The sequence below is a fragment of the Diadema antillarum genome, unplaced genomic scaffold (genome assembly GCF_040938485.1).
Source record: "Diadema antillarum isolate AM-2024a unplaced genomic scaffold, OU_Dant_1.0 seq00000929_RagTag, whole genome shotgun sequence".
NCBI lineage: Eukaryota > Metazoa > Echinodermata > Echinoidea > Diadematoida > Diadematidae > Diadema > Diadema antillarum.
This window is the reverse complement of record NW_027271780.1, coordinates 147,305-174,055: the sequence shown is the minus strand read 5'-3', so window position 1 is coordinate 174,055 and position 26,751 is coordinate 147,305. Positions and strand designations below refer to the sequence as shown.

At 37.4% G+C, this 26,751-nt stretch overlaps 1 protein-coding gene across 1 annotated transcript; it reads left to right on the top strand.

Annotated features, from left to right (window-relative positions):
• Positions 1-6,148: 6,148 nt before the first annotated feature.
• Positions 6,149-18,949, top strand: LOC139741436 (2',3'-cyclic-nucleotide 3'-phosphodiesterase-like). Its single transcript, XM_071652017.1, has 3 exons — positions 6,149-6,185; positions 8,700-9,288; positions 18,326-18,949. The coding sequence occupies exons 2-3, from the start codon at positions 8,724-8,726 to the stop codon at positions 18,940-18,942; spliced, it is 1,182 nt and encodes a 393-aa protein (XP_071508118.1). The 5' UTR covers positions 6,149-6,185; positions 8,700-8,723; the 3' UTR covers positions 18,943-18,949.
• The last annotated feature ends 7,802 nt before the right edge of the window (positions 18,950-26,751 follow it).

The following is a 26,751-nucleotide window of genomic DNA, read 5'->3' as shown; positions in this document are numbered from 1 at the left end:
CTCATATCTTCCTATGCTAAGTATCAGGACTCCCTATACAATTTATTGGTCTATAGGTGGCGCTGTTCATCCTGTCGGTCTCGTAGCCTTGTATGCGTAGCGTAGCGTCGGTCTCGTGGACCTTTTAAGTGTAGTGTCGGTCTCGTGGGCTTTGTTTGCTTAGTGTCGGTCTCGTGAGCCTTTTTAGCTTAGTGTCGGCCTCGTGGGCCTTTTTGCCTACTGTCGGTCTCGCGGGCTTTCTTTGCTTAGTGTCGGTCTCATGAGCCTTTATTGCTTAGTGTCAGTCTCGTGGGCTATGTTTGCTTAGTGTCGGTCTCATGAGCCTTTTGTGCGTAGTGTCGAACTCATGGGCTGTATGACTCCTGAGCCGTATAACTCGTGGGCTGTATGACTCATGGACCTGTTATTGATGTCGGTCTCGTGGACCGTATGACTCGTGGGTGTCGGTCTCGTGGGATGCCCCCGATTGGCTGGGATGCTTGACCGATAAAGACATAATAGCAATCTCAAATTCAGTTCCATAACACCTGCACGAAAATTGATCCACATACTGTCACATAGACCAAACGTCTTAAAATAGTTGTAACCAGATGATAGATATATAGGATGTTATGACTATATATAATTGTTCGTTGTATCCAAATAGTCTGTGATCTCCAAATACGTTCTTTTCTCGTAAATCATATTTTCATGCACTATTATGTGTGTCTTGTTAGTGTTAGGCCTATATTTGCAGCTATAGCAACGAAACGTGAGATTGATGTGCATTGGAGTGAGGTTCATTTTTACCATCTTCCACAGTAATTATGCTTTACTACAGTTTTATTTTACCGTACTTGAACTATGGACTTTTATGTGTGGGACAACATGCATCAATTTCTTTTAGAAAAAAAAAATCTATTGCTGCAAAAAAAAAAAGTCATTGAGGGTAATCTTCAACTTAAATCCGAGTGCTCATATTGAGAATTTGTTTTGTGATAATAAATAATTAAAGATGAATGATTTATGATTATTTCAGCTGGGTCAATTTATGTTTAAATACTATAATAAAAATTTACCACAAATATTAATGATCAAATCTTTCGTCGCAACGATGCGATAAACAATAATCCTACTCGACATTCCAGTGAATATAATTTACCATTATTACGAACAATATAAAGTTCTTCTTGCCCAAAACACGTTTGCTTTCACAGGCCCGAGGTTCTGGAACAGCCTTGACAACACTCTAAAAGATGCTCTGACTTTTCCTTCCTTCAAATCAAAACTGAAAAGATTTATTTTGTCATCCTCACAAAAACAAACAAATAAATAAAGAAAGGATTTTTTTCATCCTCATTAAAATAAACAAATAAAAAAATAAATGATAAGTATTTTTTCCAATATTAGGGGTTTGTGTTTCACCATTTGGCAATTTTTTTTATTGAATTTCAAGTTTCTACCCATTGCCTTGGAGACCTTTCCTAAAAACCGAATTGTAGACCATTCGTCTTTGTTTCTTTTCCTTTCTTTGTTATGCTTATCTTTATTCTGTTTTCCTGCCTGCTCCGTCCCTGCTTTGGGTCTTGTCCTTGTCATAGTCCTTTCTTTCTGTTTGTTTCGCCTGACGTCATGATATCAAAATTTTCATACATTGAGTCCTTGACGAATCTAGATGCACTCATCTTCTAGAGTAATTCACAAAATTTACAAGCCATGCTTCTCTTGTGAATTCCTCTATTCCATTAAGAGTTACAAAATAAATTTGTATCGCTTACTTGTTTAATATTCATCTAAAATCAAAGTTGATATTATTATAATTGCATCCATGTTTTGTTGAAACTTATGTGATTCAAAGTTCCTTAAAATATTATGTATACTTTGCTCATGTAAATGTTAAATATCACTTTATATTACTTATGTGGAAATAAAATCATTTGAATTGAATTGAGTTGAATTGAAGGTCAATGATTAGAAAATGAAGAAGAAGAAGAAACAAAGGAGTGAAAGATTAAAAAAGAAGAGGGAGGAGAAAGAGGAGAAGGAAGATTTCAAAGAGCGGACGAAGAAAAATCCTGGAAAAAAAAATACATGAAATGGTCAGAACCTCCCAATATTGTTTGCTAGCTTGCTCTTTCAAAAAAGGGTAACTTTTATTCACTTTTGTTTACAGTGAGTATCTTCAAATTTACTAATCTGAATAGATAACAGAAGAGAAAAAAATTGTGATCGTGGATTACAAAACCACAAAAAAATCACACCCATTGATTTTACATTAGGACTCAAAAAGGGTGAAACTGGTCAACCAAGTCAGTCTTGAGTTTTCCATATTTTCTGAAAGAGCTATCATTCTTCTACATTCCCGCTAAGTTTGGGGTCATAAAATGAATGGGAAAGTACGTTTTCAGCAGTTTTTCTACAACCCTTTTTGTAAAGTAGTGAGATCAGGTATGTTTTAGAAGCTCCTTATCATTTCTTGAAAATCCTTATACACACTCTTAATTTTCAACTATAATAACTTTTAAAGGATAATACTGCTGCTTTGGAAGTTGGCATCAATTATGGACAGAATATGTTTTCGAGAGCATGCTCTATTTCAGCTTAATCTGATAATCCCTTCATTTTTAGATCCCGTTTTTGTCCCATTTACGCACAGCTAGCACGTTTGGTAAAGATTAAACGCATGAATAGACCCTACTTCAGAGCCTCTTATCAGTTCATACTTTTCAACAGTGTATAAATATGTGATTTCTTACCAATATTCAGATATATATAGATTAGGAGAGTCCATTTGAATTTAGTTATACACCATTTTAAAGCTTGGAGTATGCTCTTTTAGAATCTGCCCTAAACGAAAAATCCATGTCTGGCGACTTTTTATTGATTTTCGTGATGCAGGGTCACATTTAATGAAAGAGGATACACAAGTTACTGACTTGATATTCAACATGTTCAACGAAACAGAGGTATTGGTTGTTAGTCCAGTAAAATCAAATTAGGTGATGATTTGATTGCCAATACCAATTATTTCAATGATTCGCAGATAAACGCGTCATAGTCATCAGTTTGTTTGCATGCGATACCCGTGAGAATCTATCATTAAAAATGCTATATTCTATATACAACTCTTCAATCGTGATGACACGATGGATATGGTCTATTCATTTCAGTTTTATGAATACAATATTGTACACATCACAGGGGCGGATCCAGGATTTCTGTAAAGGGGAGGCGCCTTACAAAATTAAAGGAGGGGCGCAAGCGCCTCCGTTCTTTTCTTTTTATTTCATTTCATTTCATTTCACTTTTTCCATCTCCAACGGAACTTGTAAATATATTTTTCCTTCCACATAAGATATAATATAGATATACATATATAATTATGTGAATATTACAAAATATGATAAATGGAATTTATAGATGCACAAATGACAAGGTGAAAAAGAAAAAGCACACACACACACACACACACACACACAAAAACATTCTGAAGTTACGAAAATGCAGGATATGGGGAGGAATGCTGAAGAAGCAAGGCTTGTAGGGTGCTTTCCCCCCAAACATATAGTAACATCTTATATCATTGATTTGTTTCTTTTGTTGTTCAAAAAAAAAAAATAAAGAGGGGGTACGAACCGGTGCGTCCCTTCTGGATCCGCCACTGCCTCACATCCCACACACTTTTAATGGTTTTTATATCTGATTCCATAAAATGCAAATAACTAACAATTTACACGATTACTTTACCCTCTGTGACCACCATTGTCTTCTAATGCCAAAAATCTTTTATTTTGTTGTTTTGTTTTGATCATTCTTACCCCTATCACTATTTTTGTTTTTGTTTTTCCTTTATGTTTATTGATTTCATTCAAATCATTCATAAATCAACCCATTCTGGGTGTAACATGAACAAAAACGGTACTAATGCAATTCAAAACACAAACAAATTCATATGTCAATTCATACTGCAAATAATCTCTCTTCAGCAAAGATAACTCGATTATAATCAACCCTACTGACAATTTCTTCACGAGTATGTACAATGTATTGACATATACCAAACCTACATCCCTCGAATATATTGAATCATGAAACTCATTCTCACTTGCAAGGGCATATACATAAAAACTCCAAATAAATTATACAAATCTAGAATTAAATCATTCATTAAAAACCCACCAACCCTTCCCCTTCCAACCAAAACAAATCTACATCTACCATATCCTAAATATTAAATCATACCAATATCTTTCGTACAATTTGTAACTATCCTTCTTCAAATCAAATCCCCATACCAACCCCCGATTCACCAAAACCCAAATCACACCCACGCCCACAACCACCAACCCACACACACACACACACACACCCACACACACATACACACACATGCCCACACACACACACACCCGAACCGATACCACCTTCCTTCCTGATGAAACGACTTCCAAATGTTGATACGTAAAACAAAATGATACTAAAGAAAAAAATGCTTAATAGACCCTTGTTTTAGGAACATTTTCCCATTTCAGCAAATGTAATCCCAACTTATAATGCAATTTCTTTTTCTTCATCCCGAAATCTTATTATTCACTTTTAAACTTCCTAAAAAGTAGGAATTTCCCCCTCTGACCTACATTTAGAAATGATGTATTTTAAAATGAAAATTATTGTAGTGTAAAGTTTTATTTTGGGTCCCTGCCCATAACACCAAAATAATCATCCTTCCATCACTAAAATTTTCGAAGATCTGTCATCTCAAACCTATCTATCACTTCATTCTGCCACAAATTCTTAACATATACACACAATAAATGTATTTATTTGTTAATCTAATTTTTAGTGGGCTTCCAGACTTCTTCCACTTTGTTATTTTTTTTTGTATCTACGATGATTCAATTTATCTTTTCATCGATGTTCTTCTCCTGAGGGGCCCACTTTATACTACAAGCTCTGTCTTTTTAGTGGGTCCCTCCATTTTTCGCACTTAAAGCAACGGTATACATGTACTTCACTTTGATCACTTCTGTTTCTTTCTTACCATACAATGTATGATTACTATAGGTCCTCAATTGTTGTAGTCTTTTCATTTAAATTGTTCTACTTACCTTATTCTCTGTTATTAAATGAAGTGAAACATATGTTTTGTCGAAAAATGAAATAAACTTTGAATTGAATTGAATTGAATTGAATCCCAAAATAAATATTTATATGTTTCTACCGATTACTCCAAAAAAAAAAAAAAAAAAGAACACCGGTTATTTTCAACAAAACGAAACTCAAAAAGATTTTCCTTTGTTTAAACAACTCCATGTAATAAATTATATTGATATTCCCTGAGTTTTGTTAGAAGCGTTGTCATTCTTGGTCTTAGAAATAATTTTCCTATATGTGTAATTTCCTTTTTCGAAAAAAAAAATCATTTCGGCCACCTTTAATTCGTAAAGAATACGGTTGCTGTAAGTAATAATACTAATACCCCCAACACCCACACCCACACACACACCCCCACACATACACGCACACACACACACACACACACACATACTCTCCCTCTCTCTCTCCCTCTCTCTCTCTCTCACATACACAGAGACGAACGTAAGGATGGAATCTTCAGAAAATATGGGAATTCTGTTCCCTTGATTTTTTTTAAAATCATTAAAATTATCGTTATTACTATTTTTTTTCTTTGAAATATCTTAAAAAGTTTGTGGGTGGGGTGGGGCTATGGGAGCCCATGGACCCCTGCCTGCCGGACTGTTACTAGTACTAGTATTCCCGACGACTGACGTAAGCCAAGGGGGAATCCCAAAGTCTATGGAGCGCGATAAGACACACTGAGGATTAATGGTGTATGGCATTTGTTTGGTAATGTTTCGTCATAATTTAAGAATTGTTTACATTGCATGATGCTAGAAATGATTTGAATTGAAGAAAAAATAATCCATCAATGTTAATATATCTTAAAGAAATTGGACAAGTATATTAGTATTTTGGAATTAAATAAATCAACGACAATCGCGTTCCATAAGCCATCGCTAAACCCACTACTGAGTATCAAAAGTTCAGTGGCTAGCTGCGTCGTCGCGTCGCGTCCCTTTTCCAGCTGCATCGCGTTGTTTTTGTTGTACTTTTTGATATTACAGAAAAAGTTTGAGGCATCTAGACGAGGCCTTGCGCCGGCCCCTGAGGATCACAGCTCACAGGTACCAGGTCCCATTTGATGTCGAGGACGTTGTGAGCTCAGCTCAGGTCACGTCTCGTCAGTTAGGTCACTTAGGACGATCCTTACGAAGAAGAGGAAGTTCAAGCTGCCACCACCAGCACCTAGCACCTGGCAGGAGCAGGAGGAATTGGAAAATCTGAAGGAAAATCTGACCTGCAAATCGGAGGAAATCGTTTTTCTCCACCTTTCTGTGCCACGTGGGTCGATGGCGCGTGTCCTGTCCTGGTTTAGATCTAGCACAGACACAGTATGACCATATGTTTGTTTGCACAATTGGCAATTAGTTAGTGTTTGTTGTACTTGTCACTAAGATTATAAGAATGTCAGCTTGTATAAGTTGTACGTCGACAGTTTGCAGATATCTATCTATTTCTATTTAGTGCCACTTACGACTGACGTACTTGCTTGTTAAAAAAAGTGTGAGGGCCCAAAGTGATTACACCTTATAGTTATGTATTCCTTTGAACTTGTGATATTTATGGTGTAGAACCTACAAAAAGTGTGGGGGCCCGAGCCCCCACGGCCCCCACGGTTCCGCCAGCCATGCAATGTAACTGTAAGTTGTCACAGTAATACTTCGTGTACCTATTACTTCACGTACTGCGACCAGCCCGAACGCGAAGTTATAGGCCTAACTGTGTCCAAGGTGCGCCCCGGGTTAGGCTGTACCTAGGCTATACCTTGACTTATTGGACAGCATGCAGCAAGCAGAAATGGACATTGCCAGGCCCAGGTTATCATAATCCATGTACTAGGATTTAGTTGCATTGGGTCATGACGTTAGGCCATCAGACCTGGTACATGTAAACCAATTCAAGTCTGTACTTAAAAGAGACATTGGGAAAGCCGCCCGCTGAAGTACAACCCACATCAGAGACAAATAGTGACGAGGGGCACATAAGCAGATACTTTACGCATTTACGTCTCTACACCCAAGTAAACCCAAGTAAGTAATGTATGTCTGTGACGCTACCAGTCCAGCTCCAGGGTTTTGAGAAGCCAGTGCCTAGATGAAGGACCGATCAAGTTCGGAGTGTAAGGGACCAAGAACAAGATAAAATCAATAGCAAACTGGTATGAAGACTTCAATGAAACTTGGCAATGAGAAATCATTATATTGGAGAAAAAGTAAATTTCAGGCAAAGTTTTGTATTAAAGATGCAGTAAAATGCACATCACAGTTTGAAGACAGGATGCCAATAATGTCACACTTCAGTGCACTGCTCATATCATAAAATTACCAGCAGGAATCCAGAACATATCGTGTCTAATTTAGTGAAATCTTTACATGTGGATATATTTCTAGATGCTTAGTTAAACAGCTCACAGCAGTGGACTCTTTCCTTTCTTTCTTTTTTCTACCGAAATTATCAAAGACCAGTCTTTACAGTTCTTGTCAGTCTAGATCCATCTGGCTTTGAAATACAATTTTGCTGAGGTGTCATTTGTTCAAGTTGAAATAATAAAATATGGTTGCAATTCAAGTTGCAGAAGTTGAAATTAAGAAAACTCTTCATTGAAAATGAGTTTTGAGTTAAAGTACAACTTGCATCTTTGATAATGAAGATTTATGTTCTTTCATTTGATCATGACAATGCATTGGAATTCTGTATAAATCATCACATTTTGCAAATTGGGGCTTTTCTTTTCCATGTGCTTGAATCCTCAATAGAGAAACACAGTGTGGGAATGAAAAATTATAAATATGATCTCTTTTCAAAAGAATTATTAAGTGATATTTACCACTTTAAGGTACACAATATATTTGTGTAATGGTGTAGTCAATATCTTTTTGAGTCAATTCCATGAATATCAGTCAGCTCACTAAAATGGGAACAGTGCAAAATATACTGCATATATATAGGGTCGACTGGTACAGTACATGTACCTGTCTGTGTGTTACTGTTACACCATCTATTTGTCACTCAAATCAAAATTAGCCTTTTTCAACCCCCCCCCCCCCCCAAAAAAAAAAAAACAAAAAAAAAAACACCCAGTATCTTCAAGATACATTTGAAGTTTTGAAGGGCAAGGAACATGATATCAGTATGACCCTCGAAACTAGATGTTCATGTGTGATTTTTACTAGCTTACCATATGCACGGTGCTGCAATTATTTATCAGTCCTACATCGATGATAAGTCGGTTCATGGATATGTGGTAGATGGCATGCACATACATCATAATGACAGTGGCATGCTTAAAGTTGTAATGGGCATGCAAGACCTGGGGGCCATTTCATGAATTATTTTGTGAGATATTTTTACTGACAAACTGTTATAAACTGATACCCTTGATGGACAAAATGCTTCATGAAATGCTTCCCCCCCCCCTTACCTAAGACTGAAGAGAGACCAATGGAGAGAGCTATGAAATCTTGACATTCTGTTGATATGAAAGAAGGGAGTTTGATCATTTGGAAATGTGTAACATTTAGCACTTCTCTTCTTTATCAAAAGTCTTATCGATTTATTCATCCCTTTAATTCCAACAGATTGTTAAGCGGATTTGGCGAATCATGGGTTACTCAGAAGATTACCCTTTCCTGCGTGATGGAGAGACAGTAGAGCTCATCAAAAAATCAAAGACTCTCTTCTTTCTACGTCTACCAGAATCTGAGAATGAGTCCCTCGTCAACTCCATTGTTGAGGTTTACGGGAAGGACGTCTTGGTTGTCAAACCTCTGAGTCAGGACCAGAAGGGAGAGAGTCCCTCACAGGCCAAGAAACAGTGTGAAGATGAGAGAGGGCAGCATGACCAGAGTCTTGAAGTTGAGAAAGCCTGCAAAGATGGTTTTAAGTTGGTGATAATTGCTGACCCCAACCTCACAAAGGACAATCTCTATGAGTGTCAAAGGAAATCTCTTCCCTTTTTCTACACATCGATACTCATCAATCCTTCAGACCAAGAGGAAAAGAACCAAGCTCCTTACCCTCTTTTCTTTGGCTGGTTTGTGAATGAGGAAAATTCCAGAGAGCTGAGGGATTTAGCAGAGAAAATCTACGACGAATGCTTGAACAACAAGAAGTTTTCTGAAGAGTTCACAAAATCCCTCATACCAGACAAGGAGGGTCAAAAACCAGGTGAGTAGAGCTTGTGTTAGGCCAAGTAAAAAAAGAAAGTAGTTTCTTGTCCGGGTTTTTTGAGCAAGGCGATGAGGGAGGTCCTTACTATTTGATATCTTACTATTTTTGTCCCCGCCGAACGAGTTCGAGCAGGGGACTATGAAACGGGCTCCGTACGTGTGTGTGTCCGTGTGTCCGTCCGTCCGTCCGTGTGTCCGTGTGTCCGTGTGTGCGTCCGTGTGTGATCAAAATCTTCAATTTGCTACTTCTCTGTCATTTATGAGCCAATTTTGATTCTGTTTGCTTTATATGATAGCACTACATGGGAGCTTTGAAACTTCTACACAGAATTTCAGTCGTGACCTTTGACCTTGACCTTTGACCTATATTGTACATTTTGCTACAAAATGCTACTCCTTCGCCATTTCTAACCCGATTTCGATTCCGTTTGCTTTATATGATGGCACTAGGTGAGGGCTTCAAAACTTCTACACAGAATTTTGACCTTTGACTTCTTTGACCTTTGACCTTAATTTTTGACCTATATTGTACATTTTGCTACAAAATGCTACTCCTTCGCCATTTCTAACCCGATTTCGATTCCGTTTGCTTTATGTGATGGCACTAGGTGAGGGCTTCAAAACTTCTACACAGAATTTTGACCTGTGCCTTCTTTGACCTTTGACCTTGATTTTGACCTATATTGTACATTTTGCTACAAAATGCTACTCCTTCGCCATTTCTAACCCGATTTCGATTCCGTTTGCTTTATGTGATGGCACTAGGTGAGGGCTTCAAAACTTCTACACAGAATTTTGACCTTTGCCTTCTTTGACCTTTGACCTTGATTTTGACCTGTATTGTACATTTTGCTACAAAATGCTACTCCTTCGCCATTTCTAACCCGATTTCGATTCCGTTTGCTTTATGTGATGGCACTAAGTGAGGGCTTCAAAACTTCTACACAGAATTTTGACCTTTGCCTTCTTTGACCTTTGACCTTGATTTTTGACCTGTATTGTACATTGGCTACAAAATGCTACTCCTTCGCCATTTCTAACCCGATTTCGATTCCGTTTGCTTTATGTGATGGCACTAGGTGAGGGCTTCAAAACTTCTACACAGAATTTTGACCTTTGCCTTCTTTGACCTTTGACCTTGATTTTTGACCTGTATTGTACATTGGCTACAAAATGCTACTCCTTCGCCATTTCTAACCCGATTTCGATTCCGTTTGCTTTATGTGATGGCACTAGGTGAGGGCTTCAAAACTTTACACAGAATTTTGACCTTTGACTTCTTTGACCTTTGACCTTGATTTTTGACCTGTATTGTACATTGGCTATAAAATGCTACTCCTTCGCCATTTCTAACCCGATTTCGATTCCGTTTGCTTTATGTGATGGCACTAGGTGAGGGCTTCAAAACTTGTACACAGAATTTTGACCTTTGACTTCTGTGACCTTTGACCTTGATTTTTTACCTTTATTGCACATTTTGCTACAAAATGCTACTTCCGGCGGGGACATATATTACGCACCGCGTAATTTCTACTTTTCCTTGTTTCGAGGATTGTCAAAATGAAAGTAATATGTGTTTATATGTGTGATATGAACCACTTATCATTTGAGTCATGCACAATTTAGTACCAAATCTGCGTATATTGCTGTTTATGCATGACAAGTATACCAATTTAACTGCACTGTGATTGTATTCATTCAGTCATATCAATGGTATGGAAAAAAAAAAACATGTTTTTTAAACATAAAATATACACATTTATGCATCACTTGTTGAACCTATGAATCCAACCATTATCTCTGGAAATGCATAGCATTATTTTTGCCTTTCAACACAACACAAACTTACTGAGTTAGATCTTTTCTCATATGAAAACTTACAGCTGTATTCACTCAAGAATTTAAAATGCCGCAGACAGTACTGCCAATTGTCAACCCTGTGAAACAACCACCTGATTTCCTTTTTACTGAAAGACAGAATACGAACCAGTTGAATACTATATTCACTATTTAAAGCTGTTCGCTGTGCACACATGCGCTTGAGATCGGTTCTCTCCATCACTCCACGATTTTTTTTTTTCCATCTCCAGAACGCATGCTATGCTGGCTGGCTGGTCTTCTCTCCTACAGGGAAACCCCGTTATAACGAGTTCGGTTATAACGAGGAACCGCTTATAACGAGGTGATCGCGTCGGTCCCGTTTTCCTTTGCATGTAATGGCAGAACGAATCGGTTATAACGTGTTCGGTTGTAACGAGATTCCGGTTATAACGAGGACAATTTCGGTAAATCATGATAAAGAAAAACATAAGCAATTTGATCGGATATAACGAGGTTCCATTTCTTGACCAAATTGCCGCTTTCAAACACGCGACAAATGAAACATTGGAAACCGAAATCTCGCTATCCACGTCTTTTCCCGTTTTGCAGAGAACCGTTCCTTCCATGTTTTCTTCTTAATCACGCGATAAGACACAGGAACACCTTCTGATGTTCCTACTAATTATTAAACATAATCATTCGGTTTTCTTTTTCGCGAGAAACGCGTGCGTAATATGAGGTCAGACCACAGCGCAACGAGAAAAAAATAGATAACGCATTCAAAAACATTTCATGTAGCGACAATAAAGTTTGACCAAAAATGGACAATTGGAATGCGTGTGCAACTCATCATTATATCCTTTCCAATTTTAGTTCCAACTTCCAGTTCTTTTGCTGGTTTTGAGCAAATATGAGTTTGGATGATTAAAGGGTGTGTACAGTTCTGGTCAAGGTGAAGATTTAGCTTTTAACGTTTTGTGAGATATTCAGAAACCACTCTATGAGATGTCAAAGAGCATGCAGTTCTAAGGGGTATCAAAAGTTTATTCGATGAAAATCGGTTTTGAAATGGCTGAGATATCCCAAAACAAGGTGAAACAAAGAGATACTAATAAAGTTGGGGCATGTCGCCTTTTATTATTAGCACTTTTTGGGATATCTCAGCTGTTTGAAAACCAATTTTCATCAAATAAATGTTGAATCCTTCTTAAAATTACATGCTCTTTCATATTTCATAAGAGGCTTGTCATTATCTCACTTAGGAATGTTCAAAACATGAATCCCTACCTCAACCAGTACTGTACAGTCCCTTTAAAGCCGAAATAATAAAATCATCGCCCCGATCCCGCCGAGTGACAGTAGCGTTAAAATAGTTGAGTAACGCATGTTAACCTAGAGATACTTAATCGGTGTTCAGAAAAAGAAGCAAACGCATTTATTAGTTTGAACAGATCTGGATTTGTTCATTATCATTTAACAAATGATAATTTAAATATGAGTGTGTATGATCAAAGCAGAAATAGTTAGTGAAATCATCGCGATCCTGCCAGGTGACAGTAGAGTAAAAATAGTTGAATAATGCATGTTAACCTACTTAATCGGTGCTCGGAAAAAGAAACAAACGCATGTATTAGTTTGAATAGATCTGGATGTGTTCATTATCATTTAACGAATGATAATTGAAATATGAGTGTGTATGATTAAAGCCGAAATAATGAATGAAATCATCGCGATCTCGCCGGGTGACAGTAGCGTAAACATTTTTGAATAACGCATGTTAACCTACTTAATCGGTGCTCGGAAATAGAAACAAACGCATTCAACAGTGCAAGAACGGATGTACAAAACGCGAAGAGATTTTCGGAAGAAAATAAAAAACGCATTTTTAATCCCTTCGAGCGCAACGATCATACATTGTATAAAATTACAGCCAAATGATTCATGAAATTATCGAATTCCCGCTGGGCACCAACAGCATAAAATACCTCGCAAGTTAGCGGTAAACAACGCACGTAGTTACTCTGAAATCATCGCGATCTCGCCAGGTGACAGTAGCGTAAAAACAGTTGAATGACGCATGTTAACCTAAATCCGAAAAAGAAACAAACAAGAGATTTTCGGAAGAAAATAAAGAACGCATTTTTAATCCATTTGGGCGCAACGATCATACATTGTACATGTGTACAAGATTACAGCCTAAATGATTCATGAAATCGTCGCATTCCCGGTGGGCACCAACAGCGTAAAAATACCTAGCAAGTTACGGTAAACAAGGCCTGTATGTTACTCTACAGTATATATTTGCCCCCATATTTGCGCTGGTGTTTAGAAAAAGCTTAACAAACAAGAATGACAATAAAGAATTAACTTATCATTTCAGCCTCTATTTCTTCGTCTAATTCACAAATAATCTCCCTTTATTCTCTCAATAATAACGCTCAATAATTGTGTAATAACAACACAAAGGATATGTTTAAGTTTCATTGATGGGTATATGACGTCATGCTTATGTTTTTCTTTGTTTTTAATGAGTATGGTTATAATGTGGTACCGGTTATATCGAGGTAATATCGCCGGTCCCACGGATCTCGTTAAAACGGGGTTTGTGGTTACATTGCGCAATCAATCTAGCAGCACATGAAGCGGGCAACAGCACGAGAGAAATGTACAGAAGGTGCTCAACGTCCTGTCTACATCACGACGTACCGAGTGCGCTGTACATTACAACAGCCCAGGCCCGCCCATCCAACTACAGTTCAACTGCTTTGTGGGTCATTCCTTCTTGCCGAGCTGGCAGTGTGAAATGCGTTATTACATACGCACTTCGTAGTACAGAAGCTACAGCTGTATACTACAGCTAAGTAGAGGACGCAAGGCGTAATTAGAAATAAGACATCACGATTGGTAGGTGAATTGTTGATTTTTTTTTCGGCGGCCGAAAAAATAGTAAATATCAAAAAAGTTGATGCGGCAACTGAAAATCGATGCGGGCTCGCGGGAGCTGGCTGGGACGAAAATTATGAATTTCTTGGTATTTTCAGCGCGATTTTGAAAATAGTAAATAGTAAAAAAATCGATGCGGCGGCCAAAATCGATGCGCGCGAGGACGAGAAACTGGTTTCTTTTTTTTACTTGGCCTTATGGTTGATGGGAACAGATTTTGGATTCACAGAGTGCAATTTCATATCACAGTAACATATCACAGTAATTGCAAAGAAAATTTGACAAACTGCTTAAAGTCGTTAGTCTGACATCAAGCATTGATAGCATTTGTGAGCTTCAGACCATTTGGTTCAAGGGCCAAAAAGGCAGAGTCATGTTCCTTGGTTACCTTATTTATTGTAAAGGTATTTTTAGCTTCAGGCTTCTTGGTTCAAGGGTTAGAAGTACAAAGCCATATTCCTGGTGACCCTATTCAGAAGGCATTTTTTCAAAATGTGCAATGATATATTCACCAGATAAAGTCATAAATGGCAGTGGCACCATTGACTTATTTTAATGTTTTTATTGGGGAGGGGGTAGACAGAGCTATATTATGGTTGAAGCAGTTTATGCAAAGGCATCATAGTTCATGTTACAAAATCCTGTTTTTGTTGTTTTTCTTCTTTAATGAGCAATGTGGATCGAAGCACAGCTCAAGAAAAATAGTTCACGAGATAGACAATTAGCATGACTCTGCACAAAGCATGCCAAAGTATCGAGATAACTATCCTAATCTGGCAGTTTCTGTATCCATGCAAGATATCCAATTTGTTCAATGTGTGTGTGTATGTGTGTGTGTGTCTGTCTGTCTGTCTGTCTCTCTCTCTCTCTCTGTCTGTATGTCTGTCTGTGTTTGTCAATGAATGATGTATATGATGCATAATTTTAAAGGTTGAAACTAAAAATGTTTATGATACTAATGTGAATTGATGTTTTTGAAGAGTATGAGTGTTCACTTTCGAAATGGGCAAAATGTTATGTTTGTCTTTGCTCTTCCTCATGTTGAGAAACTAAACCATCAGACAGGGGAATCTTGTTACAACCTAGTTGGATGTAACAAGATGCCTTTTAAAACAAGGATTTTGCATTACCCTATTTCAACCTCTGACATGGTCCCTCATAGCTAATTTGTTAAGTGTTGTGTTCTGCCACAATGTCACATCTGCATGTTAGTATAGGTTTTCCCGGCCAATTTCGCGCTTTTGTCAGTCCATTTCCTAATTGCTGCATTCAATTTAGCGAAATTTAGCGTAGATGACATGTTCGGTAGTTCAATTTTATGATCTCTTCATTCAAATTCATTTTGGAGCATTCAAATTACCTTTAGCCTCATTCTAATTAACACTTTTTCAATTGAAATTCGTAAAACAAGCACCATTTCGTTATTCGTTCATTCAATTTAGTATGATATGGTCACGTGATCACGGACATGCCGCACTCGTTCATTCAAATTCATTTTTGGGCATCCAATTTAACATCTTTTGCAGTCAATTTAGCACGCATGTTTATGCTTTGGTTCTTTCTTTCTTTCTTTTTTGTCAACGCAGTTATTGTTTTGCAAGCGTCATTACATTTCATATTTTCGTACTTATTTTAGAGATTTTGGCAACTGTTTTTTTTTTCTTCAATATGCTTAGTGATTCTTCCAGTCCGAAGATATAGTGCATCGTGTGTACATGGCCACAACTTATCTGGCCGTTGAGTGCTTTATTCCGAGTGTGTCGGCCAGTTCTAGGAAGTCAAGGTTATGATCATCAAATGTTCCTATAATTCTTTTTCTGTCTTCTTGAGAAATACGTCTGTATCTAACTTGTGCTGTCATGACTGTAAGAAGATGAAGTTAATCTGTAGTATTGGTACATGTAGGCCTAATTAATGACATGTATGAAAGAAAAGGGGCGTTACAGAACAACAAACTCGAGTTATATATGGTAAAAAATATGATACTTTTACTGCTTAACAGTGCGTGGATGAAACAAAAAGTCACATAGAAATACGCGTTTAAATGTTATCACCTTTTCAAAAGAGAAATAACATGACGTTAATTTGAATGAACATGTTAGGAATTTGACTGCCCATACGCGAAATTGAATGACTGAAATACCCCTTTCGGCCAGTGTTGGCGAATTTGAATGACTGAAGAGCACGTGCCAATTTGAATGCTCGTTTTACGAATTCGAAAGGCACATGTGCAAATTTCATTGATCGAAATGCTAAATTGAACGACCAACTTGCAATTTCGAATGACAGAATGTGCAGTGACGACGATTTTCGCTAAATTGAATGAACCTTTTATCAAATGGACTGACAAAAGTGCGAAATTGGCCGGGAAAACCTATAGTAAAGCCTTAATAATGCGCAGCTACAGGCTGCATAGAAGCTTTTTACTTTTATAAAATTTGGCTGCAGACATGCTATTAAAGCTGCTCTTTGCCTTACCTTGTAAAGGTTTACCTTATCAGAACCTCTCCTTCTTTTCTTATTTAAACCATCTGACTGGGAGTAAGAATCACATAATCCCCATAGCATCACTGTGATATTCACCATGTGATGAACACATTATTACAATTAAGTAGCTTTGGTAGCATTTACCATGCCCTATTTTAAAATTTCCATGGAAATGCAGTGTGTACTTGTAAATAAAATAGTTTGCAAAAGTTAGAGCCTCATGTGCAGTTACACATTATAAGGGTTAATGATTTGAACACTTTTGAATTCATCCATGCACATAGAACTGCCACAATATCATTCCCTTGTGTTTTAATGCATCTGTAGTATGACTTGTGCAAATACTGAATGTTTATTTTTCAAGTTTGTATGATTTCATATGAAACCATAGGTTCTCTGTGATGAACTGCTGTTTATCACATGAGTGCCTTGGGAGAGTTCTCGCAGCCTTTTGGTAGTGGGGGGATCATGGTACCTTTTACTCTCCCTTTCTTTCCTTCTTCTTCAAGTTTATTGTCCCCGCCGAACGAGTTCGAGCAGGGGACTATGAAACGGGCTCCGTACGTGTGTGTGTCCGTGTGTCCGTCCGTCCGTGTGTCCGTCCGTCCGTGTGTCCGTCCGTCCGTGTGTGCGTCCGTGTGATCAAAATCTTCAATTTGCTACTTCTCTGTCATTTATGAGCCAATTTTGATTCTGTTTGCTTTATATGATAGCACTACATGGGAGCTTTGAAACTTCTACACAGAATTTCAGTCGTGACCTTTGACCTTGACCTTTGACCTATATTGTACATTTTGCTACAAAATGCTACTCCTTCGCCATTTCTAACCCGATTTCGATTCCGTTTGCTTTATGTGATGGCACTACGTGAGGGCTTCAAAACTTCTACACAGAATTTTGACCTTTGACTTCTTTGACCTTTGACCTTGATTTTTTGACCTATATTGTACATTTTGCTACAAAATGCTACTCCTTCGCCATTTCTAACCCGATTTCGATTCCGTTTGCTTTATGTGATGGCACTAGGTGAGGGCTTCAAAACTTCTACACAGAATTTTGACCTTTGACTTCTTTGACCTTTGACCTTGATTTTTGACCTATATTGTACATTTTGCTACGAAATGCTACTCCTTCGCCATTTCTAACCCGATTTCGATTCCGTTTGCTTTATATGATGGCACTAGTTGAGGGCTTCAAAACTTCTACACAGAATTTTGACCTTTGACTTCTTTGACCTTTGACCTTGATTTTTGACCTATATTGTGCATTTTGCTACAGAATGCTACTCCTTCGCCATTTCTAACCCGATTTCGATTCCGTTTGCTTTATGTGATAGCACTAGGTGAGGGCTTCAAAACTTCTACACAGAATTTTGACCTTTGACTTCTTTGACCTTTGACCTTGATTTTTTACCTATATTGCACATTTTGTTACAAAATGCTACTTCCGGCGGGGACATATGTTACGCACCGCGTAATTTCTACTTTTCCTTGTTATTATATGTACCCAAGAATGTTCCAATCATCACGTTCTAGAAGAGGGAAATTCCCTGTGTAAAATTTTGTGAACTTAGGCACATGCCAATGTACAGTCAGGTCAGAAATTTAGAATGAGATATGATTTCTTTTTAAAAATTCCTTTCTTTTTGCCTTTTAGATCTGGTGAATAAAGATGCATTTGTTCTGAATTTGCACAGAGTTGCACAGGGACATCTGTGAACTGTCCTTATTTTGCAGAAGAGAAATCCTTTAATATCACATCATATTGGTCATACCCTCCTTCAGATCCACAGAAGTACTTCTCATCCAAGGATTACGTGGTTGGCCCAATCATGCTTCACTGCACCGCCTTCTACAGCAACTATGGCGAGGTAACTAAGACGAAAGAGTATGTCAGCAAGGAACAAGTGCAGAAGGCCATCGGCAAGGCTCTCCGAGTGAAAGTCATCGGGCTCTTGGTCACTCCCCGGTCGTTGGGTTTTCGGCTGAAGCTGAACCAGGAGGATCTCCCTCTTTGGGACGAGGATGGCGGGGCGAGTGTGGATCCCGCTGATGGTGGGGAGTCTGCTGCCATCAGCAGAACCCAGGATGACCAGTGCATCTTCACAGCGATGTCACCGACTTGCGGCACAGGCAGCAGGGCCCACTTCAGCGTGAAGAGCGGCCCAGGCATCCAGCCGGTCAAGACGGGAGAGGACCTGGTCCAACTGATTGAGGATGAGCAGAAGGCAGCCAGAGAAAAGACGGAGGATGAGCAGAAGGCAACCAGAGAAAAGACGGAGGATGAGCTTCTCACCATCCAGCTGGATTGCGGCAAAGCTCGTTGCTATGGCGAGGGCAACTGGATGGTGTACTTTAACAAGCCTCGTGAAGCAGAAGTATTGTTTTCAAGCTTTTTTTAGTCGAAATACACACACGTGACATCACTTGGAAAAACAAACAAACAACAACATCAAAGAGTGAATTCTTTCTCCCCATTAATGAAGCTGTGTATTTCCACTGTAAGGTCCACATATTTAGTAATGATAAGTTTACAGGACTTACAGGAAATGTCAAAACATGTATTCTAGATGTAATTCTATACCCCTGTTCCAGATTAAAATCATCCTCAATGAATATATAGAGGTTTTCACGAAGTGATAGGTAGGAGAAACCGAAGCTTTGCTCTGGCATGTATCATTATAGCTTTGTGTAACCCATATAAGAAACTGATGAAACAATTGATTTGCAGAAATCAGGTAGCCCATGATGAAGTCACTTTGAGTGGTGGTGTATACGTACAAGCAAGAATATTAATAAACCCCTTTGCTTTATACATTAATATCCTAAATTGCACATTGGGCAGTGTGATTTTTCTTGAAAAGAGTAATATTGGTACCAGTTTCTTTAGCTATTCTCTTCATATACTTAATGAGAGTCAAGTGATGCTTGTTGCATGTTCACCTATTTACATATCTTGTAGAATGTATTGGATTTCAATAGTAGAGTGAATGGTCAAAGATGGACACTGGTCAAGGTCAGCCATTCAAACAAGCAAGCAAAATCAACTACAGATAGCCACATGGTACTTCAATCTATCAGAGATGGCAAACGTGTAGAAGAGGAAGGTGATATTTGTCATTTTTGGCAATTTCTGCACTGTTACTACTCAAGAAACGGTGCATGGACAAAAAAAAAAAAAAAAAAAAAAAAAATGTGTTGAAGTTTGAACACAGAATTATTAGTGGACATGTGTATTCCAGAACTGAATATAGATAACTGACTGCAGATGCATGCTTAGAGTGAATCTTTACTCTGCGAGCACACCTTGCAATATCACCCATTGCAACAAGAGCCAACGAAGACACCAAACATTGGTTGCCTGCTTTTGAAAATTTTTAATATTTTTGATAAAGTTCAATATCATAGAAGTATTTCACTGATATTTCATATATGCTTCATTTTATTTAGGAGATCCTAGCAAAAACAAGAAGGACATTGTGAAATTTCAAGATCATAGAAGTTTTCCATGCATATTTCATCTGCCTCATTGTGTTTAGGAGACCCTGGCAAAACAGAACGAAACCTGACCGTGAGGTGAAGTGTAGATTCAGGTTTGGGAAATTAGCATTAAAGTTTAGCTGTGGTCTGGCGTGTGCAAAATTAGGCACAACATAAGTCAATCAATAAATGTGTATCTGTTGGTACGTACTTATCTTCTTATTCAGCTGAAATTTCTTGAAATGTTTATTATTTATTGATATTGAGACTGCTATCAGTAAATTCCAATGATATGGTTTTATCTATTCTTGCTTTTTGTCAAAAATTCTAACATCTGTGTCAAAAAAAGTATGCTTCAGTTGGGTTGTAAAAGTTTGAGAACTTCAAACAAATTGCTGTACCTTGAAATTTGGCAGAACATAAAACTGTTGACTTATAACAGATAATAAGTTTATACCATGCAAATTGCCTCATGTTGCATTTTTCTAAGCTCAATGGTCAGCAAGTTTTATTAGGGTAATGTGGTGCTGTGACACAGGTCTCTACAATCTCTGGCCTTGTAATGACTCCATGTCACTTCCATTGAGCACCTTCAGTTGACCTGTGAGGATACAGCATGTCACACACATTGTAGGTATCATCATGAGGACAATAATGTGTTAATATCCCAATCTGGTTCTTCAGATGACATGCCAGGCTATACTGTGCCAGTTTACAAGGTGCTACATACCTGGTAAGCACTTGCCCGATTGCCCGGGGCAAGTAAAAATCAAAGTCAGGCCAGTGTTTTGGGACAATGAGATAATAATGTTTGCCCATATTGGGCAAAGGTAATGACTTTTTAGTGACAAGTGCAAAGCACTTTAATTTTATTTCCTCATCTTTCCAACACTTACGTGAAGAAGCCCCATTGCAATGCAATACCAGCACTTGATCGAACCAAGTTTGTTACTCCAATGTATGTGATTCAGCACATGCTGTTTATTCAAATGATTGTGTTTTATCAAGCCCGTATCAGGCCCGTGATTTTCTGTATTTCATTTTCTGATATTTTTTCGCTTTCTTTTTGGGCAAGTAAAAATTCATGTTTGAGCGAGAGTTTTGCACCATTTCAAATATGGGCTTGCCCAACTGGGCAAGTGGTGCCACACATTGTTAAGGTGAGAGTCAAGAAAATGTGATACATGATGATTATTCTAGCAGACACAAAGGAGTGGACATGCAGACTGAAATTGGTTCTGGTTTGGCAGTTGTAAAAACCTATTTCTGTTTTGTCATTACATAAATTACTGTTCTAAAACAAGAACAAAAAAGAAAAGGAAAATGAGACAACTTCAAGGTAATAATTAGGTGTTTGTGTCAATCCTGAAAGGTGATATCAAGGTGGAGATACTAATGAATGTGAAATTTGTTCATTGTACTTTCAGTGATTAAAGTATGCAGATAATGGTCTGAATATATAGCACCTGAAGATATGAGGTATTGATGTTTTGATGTGGATTTATTTATTTATTTATTTATTTATTTATTTTTTTTTTTGGTGACACAATGGAAGTTTTTAGATGCTCCTAACAAGTGTTTATGAGACTTCCACAGGAGGAAGTGACTGGGTGATATATGCCTCGCTGGAGGGCAATATTGCCCTACTTGTGGGCTTGAACCGGGGACTTGAAGAGCCTGTGATCCCATCAACTGAGCCAATTAAAGTGGCTCCTCACTATGTTGTCTTATCATTGGTGTTTACAGAGCTATTTTACTCTGTTTGCCTGTCTGTGTATGAATTCAAGTGAGACACTGTACATATACTGTAGATACTGTGCTTATTTTTTTTTTTCAAAATCAAGAATTGTACCAATAGGGATCATATTGAGTTGATACCTTCTTGTGAATTCACAAGTCAACATGTAAATATGTTAAACCATTATTCCTTTGGGCACCGGTGAACATGTGGTAGTGCAATTGTTTCTTTATAAATTGTTTTGTCTTTGTTTTACTCCTATTTATAAGGAGTTTGTCTCTTTACCGCTATTTCATCTTTGGATTGCATCTGCACTTTATTTACCTTACTTCACAGTTACGCAGACATGCAGTATAGTATACTCATGGTAAAGTACCTTTAGGTGATTGCCTATTTTATCAAATCACATAGAATGCATGAGAAAAAGGAATTTGATCTTGATCACACATTTAGATTGTGAGCTGTAGGATTCAAGCAAAAGTGAATTTCATAACCAGGATTATGGTGGAAATATTGCAATGCCATCTCATTTCATTGTCAGTAGCTGTACATATATAACACCATCATTTGAAGCAAAGGCTTTGTTCCATTGCTATCAAAGGCTTAGAAGTATGCAGACATACAATTTCCAATTAGTCATTTCAGCAATTTGTGTATCATGTATATTGTAAGCAGTGCCATTAATGATCATTGTAGATATTAAACTCAGAAACTCAGCTGTTGTTTGCTTGTAAAGTGTAAGTGTGTCACAGCCTTTGAAAAAAGTACGTAAACCGAACTGTCTGCAATAGTTGCCTCGTTCTTGTGGCTCTTAACAGTAAATCTATTGTGCAACTTTGTGTGTTTTTGTTTTTGTTTTTTCAAAGAGGAAGCTTGGTTGGGGAATACCCAAGAGGTTATACAAATATGTGCCGTCACAATGATCCTGCTGTGTACCCCATACAACAAGGGGAGAAATGGATCACTGCAGCCAAATATTGGTCAGATTCGGTGCTTGTTTTCGTATGGTTTTCACATTTTTCTTCATACTGATTTTGATTGATGTTTTAGTTTCATCACCGATATCCAATGATTAATGTTGTTCCTGTCTAACAGAGTATAATTTCTTGTCAGTGGTGACGATAAAAACTAATTCAAATTGTGTAACATAGTTTTCAACAGCTATTCTGTCATTCCATGTACCTGGGAGAACCCCAAAAATTTGGGGTTTAAATTTATCTTAAGGTGATAAAGGTCAGGGGTAAGAGATGAAGGTCAAACTTGAAAACTGAAGTACATTCAAGAATCAAGTTATACCCCATATAAACTTCAGTATACTTTGATCCTACTGTGTATGATGAGTAGTCTAGCAGATTGATGTATGACAAGATGTAATGATGTCAATTGTCACACAATAGACAAGATGTGATATTGTCGAAGGTCACACAGTATACAAAGGGATGAAGAGTAAAGTCCTCAGTGATTTTGGGTAGACCACTCCTTGTTTGACAATATGGAGCATGAAAACAATATATCATAGTTCCATTCTTGTTCTTTGTACTCTAAACCACAAAGTGACATGGTAGAGACATTATTGCTGTAAGCAGTAGACACATAAGACCAAAACAGCAATCATACAACTTAGGCTGTAATTTCAAATGACAAAATAGACCTATTTTGTCTTGCATATGTGCACACTGTGTAAAATCACTGGTCATATTTTAGCCATTATATTCAATACAAAGGAACAAAGTCCATAGCTGCTAATCTTAGCAAAGTCAGAGTTGTGATTCATCAATGTGAATGTAAAAAAAAAAGCTGTTTGCATGCTATGATTTGTTTACATTTTTCTTTTCAAAACTCTTTTCATAAAAATCTATGAAAGAGGAGATCTTGTGAAATAATGACATGTTTAGATTCAGTATTAATAAGTTTTTCATGCATATGTATCTTTGCATTGTTTGCAGCATCATCAGTCGAGCATTAAGGACATTCTTTTTTGGCTGTTGGGTAATTTTGTTCTCTGCAACTTGAAATAAATGCTAGAAACACAGAACTGGTCCCGTTTTATGAGCTTTCATCTGTCCTTTAGTCTGGCTTCCACACCATCTGCCGGTATGATTTTGCTTCCCAGAAATATTGACGCACTCTAACGACGAAAGAAGTAGCAGGCTGACCTAGATAGTCCTGCTAATAAGGCGGACACTTCATTGCTGCGGAGTGCGCATTTGGTGGAAGGGACTATAGTTGGCGAAGGATTTGGAAACCAGACTAATGTGTGCAGTGTCAATTATGCCGCAGTCAAGACTGACAGTGTCCCAGTCTCATGTTTCTACTCGATACTTTATGGTCATGTGACCAAAAATTATGTATACTGTAAAACACGATATATTTCGTGGCATGAAATTTTCGCGAGTTGCCTCTAACATTCAATGCATATAGTGTAGACAAGAACTTTCATGTGCATTTTAATTTCGCAAATCTTGGCTCTCGCAAAATTCGCAAAATTGAAATGCACGCGAACATTCCTCGTTTTACAGTAACCTGTCACATCCACATCAGTAAGAACACCTACATTTATACTGCATAAACGGTCAATTATACACATTTATACCTCTTTGCATGCTATGGGAGCTGACTTATTAATTCATATATTTGTAAAGTTTGTTAATGAAAATGTGAGGGTTTCATCCACCTACTCCATAATTGATAGATACACAAGTAGAATGAATGAATGATTATGGTGATGATTGTCATGATGATGATGGAGATGATATTACAGAGATAGTAATGATGATGCTATAAAGGTAAAATAGTAATAAAAAGCCTGATAAAACACTCCTCTGTGTGTGTGTGTGTGTGTGTGTGTGTGTGTGTGTGTGTGTGCATTCAAGTATCCATTTGTGACAGTGTCTCAGATTTCAAGGAAGCTGATTAGCTAAGGGAATCTAATAGACTAATTGTTCATAACAGTGTAAGGTTCTGTTACTCCCTGATATTGATTAGTGCAAAAAGTGTTTGCATCGCTTGAGGGTTATGAAACATCTTCATACATGCCAACATTTTTTTTTTTTTTTTTGAGTTGCACATGACTGATTTTTCACTTTACACACATGAAATCAAAGCCCAAAATGTGATAGAAGTAGAAAGCCAATGCTAGTTTCAGTAGACTGTCAGAAATAGAGTGATATGAAATAACAATTGAACAATGAAAATGTCAGAATCTGACAAATACTTTGAGTACAAATTTTGAAAAAAAAAGTTTTCATAAAATTGTGGCATTTAGTCATGCGCATGTGAATTAAATGAAGTTTTGACAATATGGCCACACAAGACTGCAAATTACACACAAATCTCCACTCAGTTACCCCCTTTTTTTTAACATTGAATTCATCGAGAGATTAATTAGCCTTCACATTTAACTATTCTACCATTTCTGATCGATGAGCAATGATGACATTAAAAGTTTCAGGGGGGGGGGGGGGGGACAAAGTAGCTGGGTTATTGTCAAAAGGACAATGACTTTTATGAACAATGCAATTTGTGAGGTGATATAACATCCATGTTACTGTGTGTAATTTGCATAGCATATCACACTCTCACAAAAGCATATTCAATTTTCAAACTCTTATATAACTTTATTTTTGTTCCTTTTTTGATGAAACTTTATTATTTCATCTGACTCTTCTCATAGCTATCAATTTTAAAAGAATTATATGCTGTGCTTCTATTAATCTCACAGAGACCATCTCCATGAAAAATGGTGAAAAAGGAGATGAAACCAAATTCAAAGCATGAAATCAGGATGCAGGAGTAATATCATCATGAGTGAGCAGAAAACAGCCAATGTCACTTTAAAGTGTCACTTAATGCAAAAGTGGATATTTTCATGCAAGTAATTTTTCACACTTGGCCGGGTAAGATGAGTTTGCATGTTTTTATTCTGTGGAATCAAGACGTCACTACTAGAACATAATATGGCAAGCAAAAATATTTGCATGCTTTTATTTTTGTGCTAGTTTCTGGTTGCACAAAATGCACAAAAATTTTAATACTGCAAAAATGTCCACTTTTACGGTAATTGTTTTCACAGAACAGTAATATTGGTCACATTAATACACCAATTTGATGACGTTATGTCATCATCTCTTATAGGCCTAATTACTTTGTACACAAAAAATCTGTTGCACATAGGATGTGTGAAAGAATGAGTGACTGCAGCATTTTTCAGAAAAGACATTGCATTACTGGGTAGGCTACTGCAACACAATAATGATCTGATATGGATTATATAATGTTCATCTCTTATTTCATTTGAAAAAAGAATATAATAATTTAGTTAGGATTTGTTTGCAACAGGTTAATGAAAGACTTGTGAGACGATCAACATAATCACTTCATCCTAATTTACATATGAAGTTGTAGTTGTGATCTCCATTTAATGAAAACATGTCAAACTTTACTTCTCAAACTTTTCTTATGTTCAGATTTAGTGATAGGCCTACAATATTCTGCTTGCTTGACTTCTTATTGCATGTTCACCAAGACATGGAGTCATAAATTGCACTTTAATCCCATGCTCATTTGGATTGCCTACAATCTGTTTGTCATGAATACACAATTGATTAGATTAGGATCATGCACCATCAACATGAGATGGGGCTATAAACTCCTTGACGACAGCTTTGCTGTAGTTGACCATACAGTTACAGTACCTGCGATCTGCTATGGTCATTTCCTTTCAGGTCCCGATATTGCCATATTTGACACAATTCTCCATCCCTTTTATTCTTCTACACAGTAATGTGACTCAAATGTCTCGCATCATCTACCACTCCAAGAAAGCAAGGTAAACAAACAAACAAACAAAAAAATCAAGAAAAAGAAATAAACTATTGAAGTCATCATACCACACCTGTAATATAAACAGATCCAGCCAGAGACTCATCTAAATATTGCGGTTATAACGCCTTGCGATCAAGACTAGTTATTAAATGTCCGACGAGAGGTAAAC

Coding starts and splice junctions, on each gene's coding strand:
- LOC139741436 (XM_071652017.1), top strand. CDS start 8,724: ATGGGTTACTCAGAAGATTACCCTTTCCTGCGTGATGGAGAGACAGTA. Junction 9,289..18,325: donor CAAGGAGGGTCAAAAACCAG/GTGAGTAGAGCT, acceptor ACCCTCCTTCAG/ATCCACAGAAGTACTTCTCA.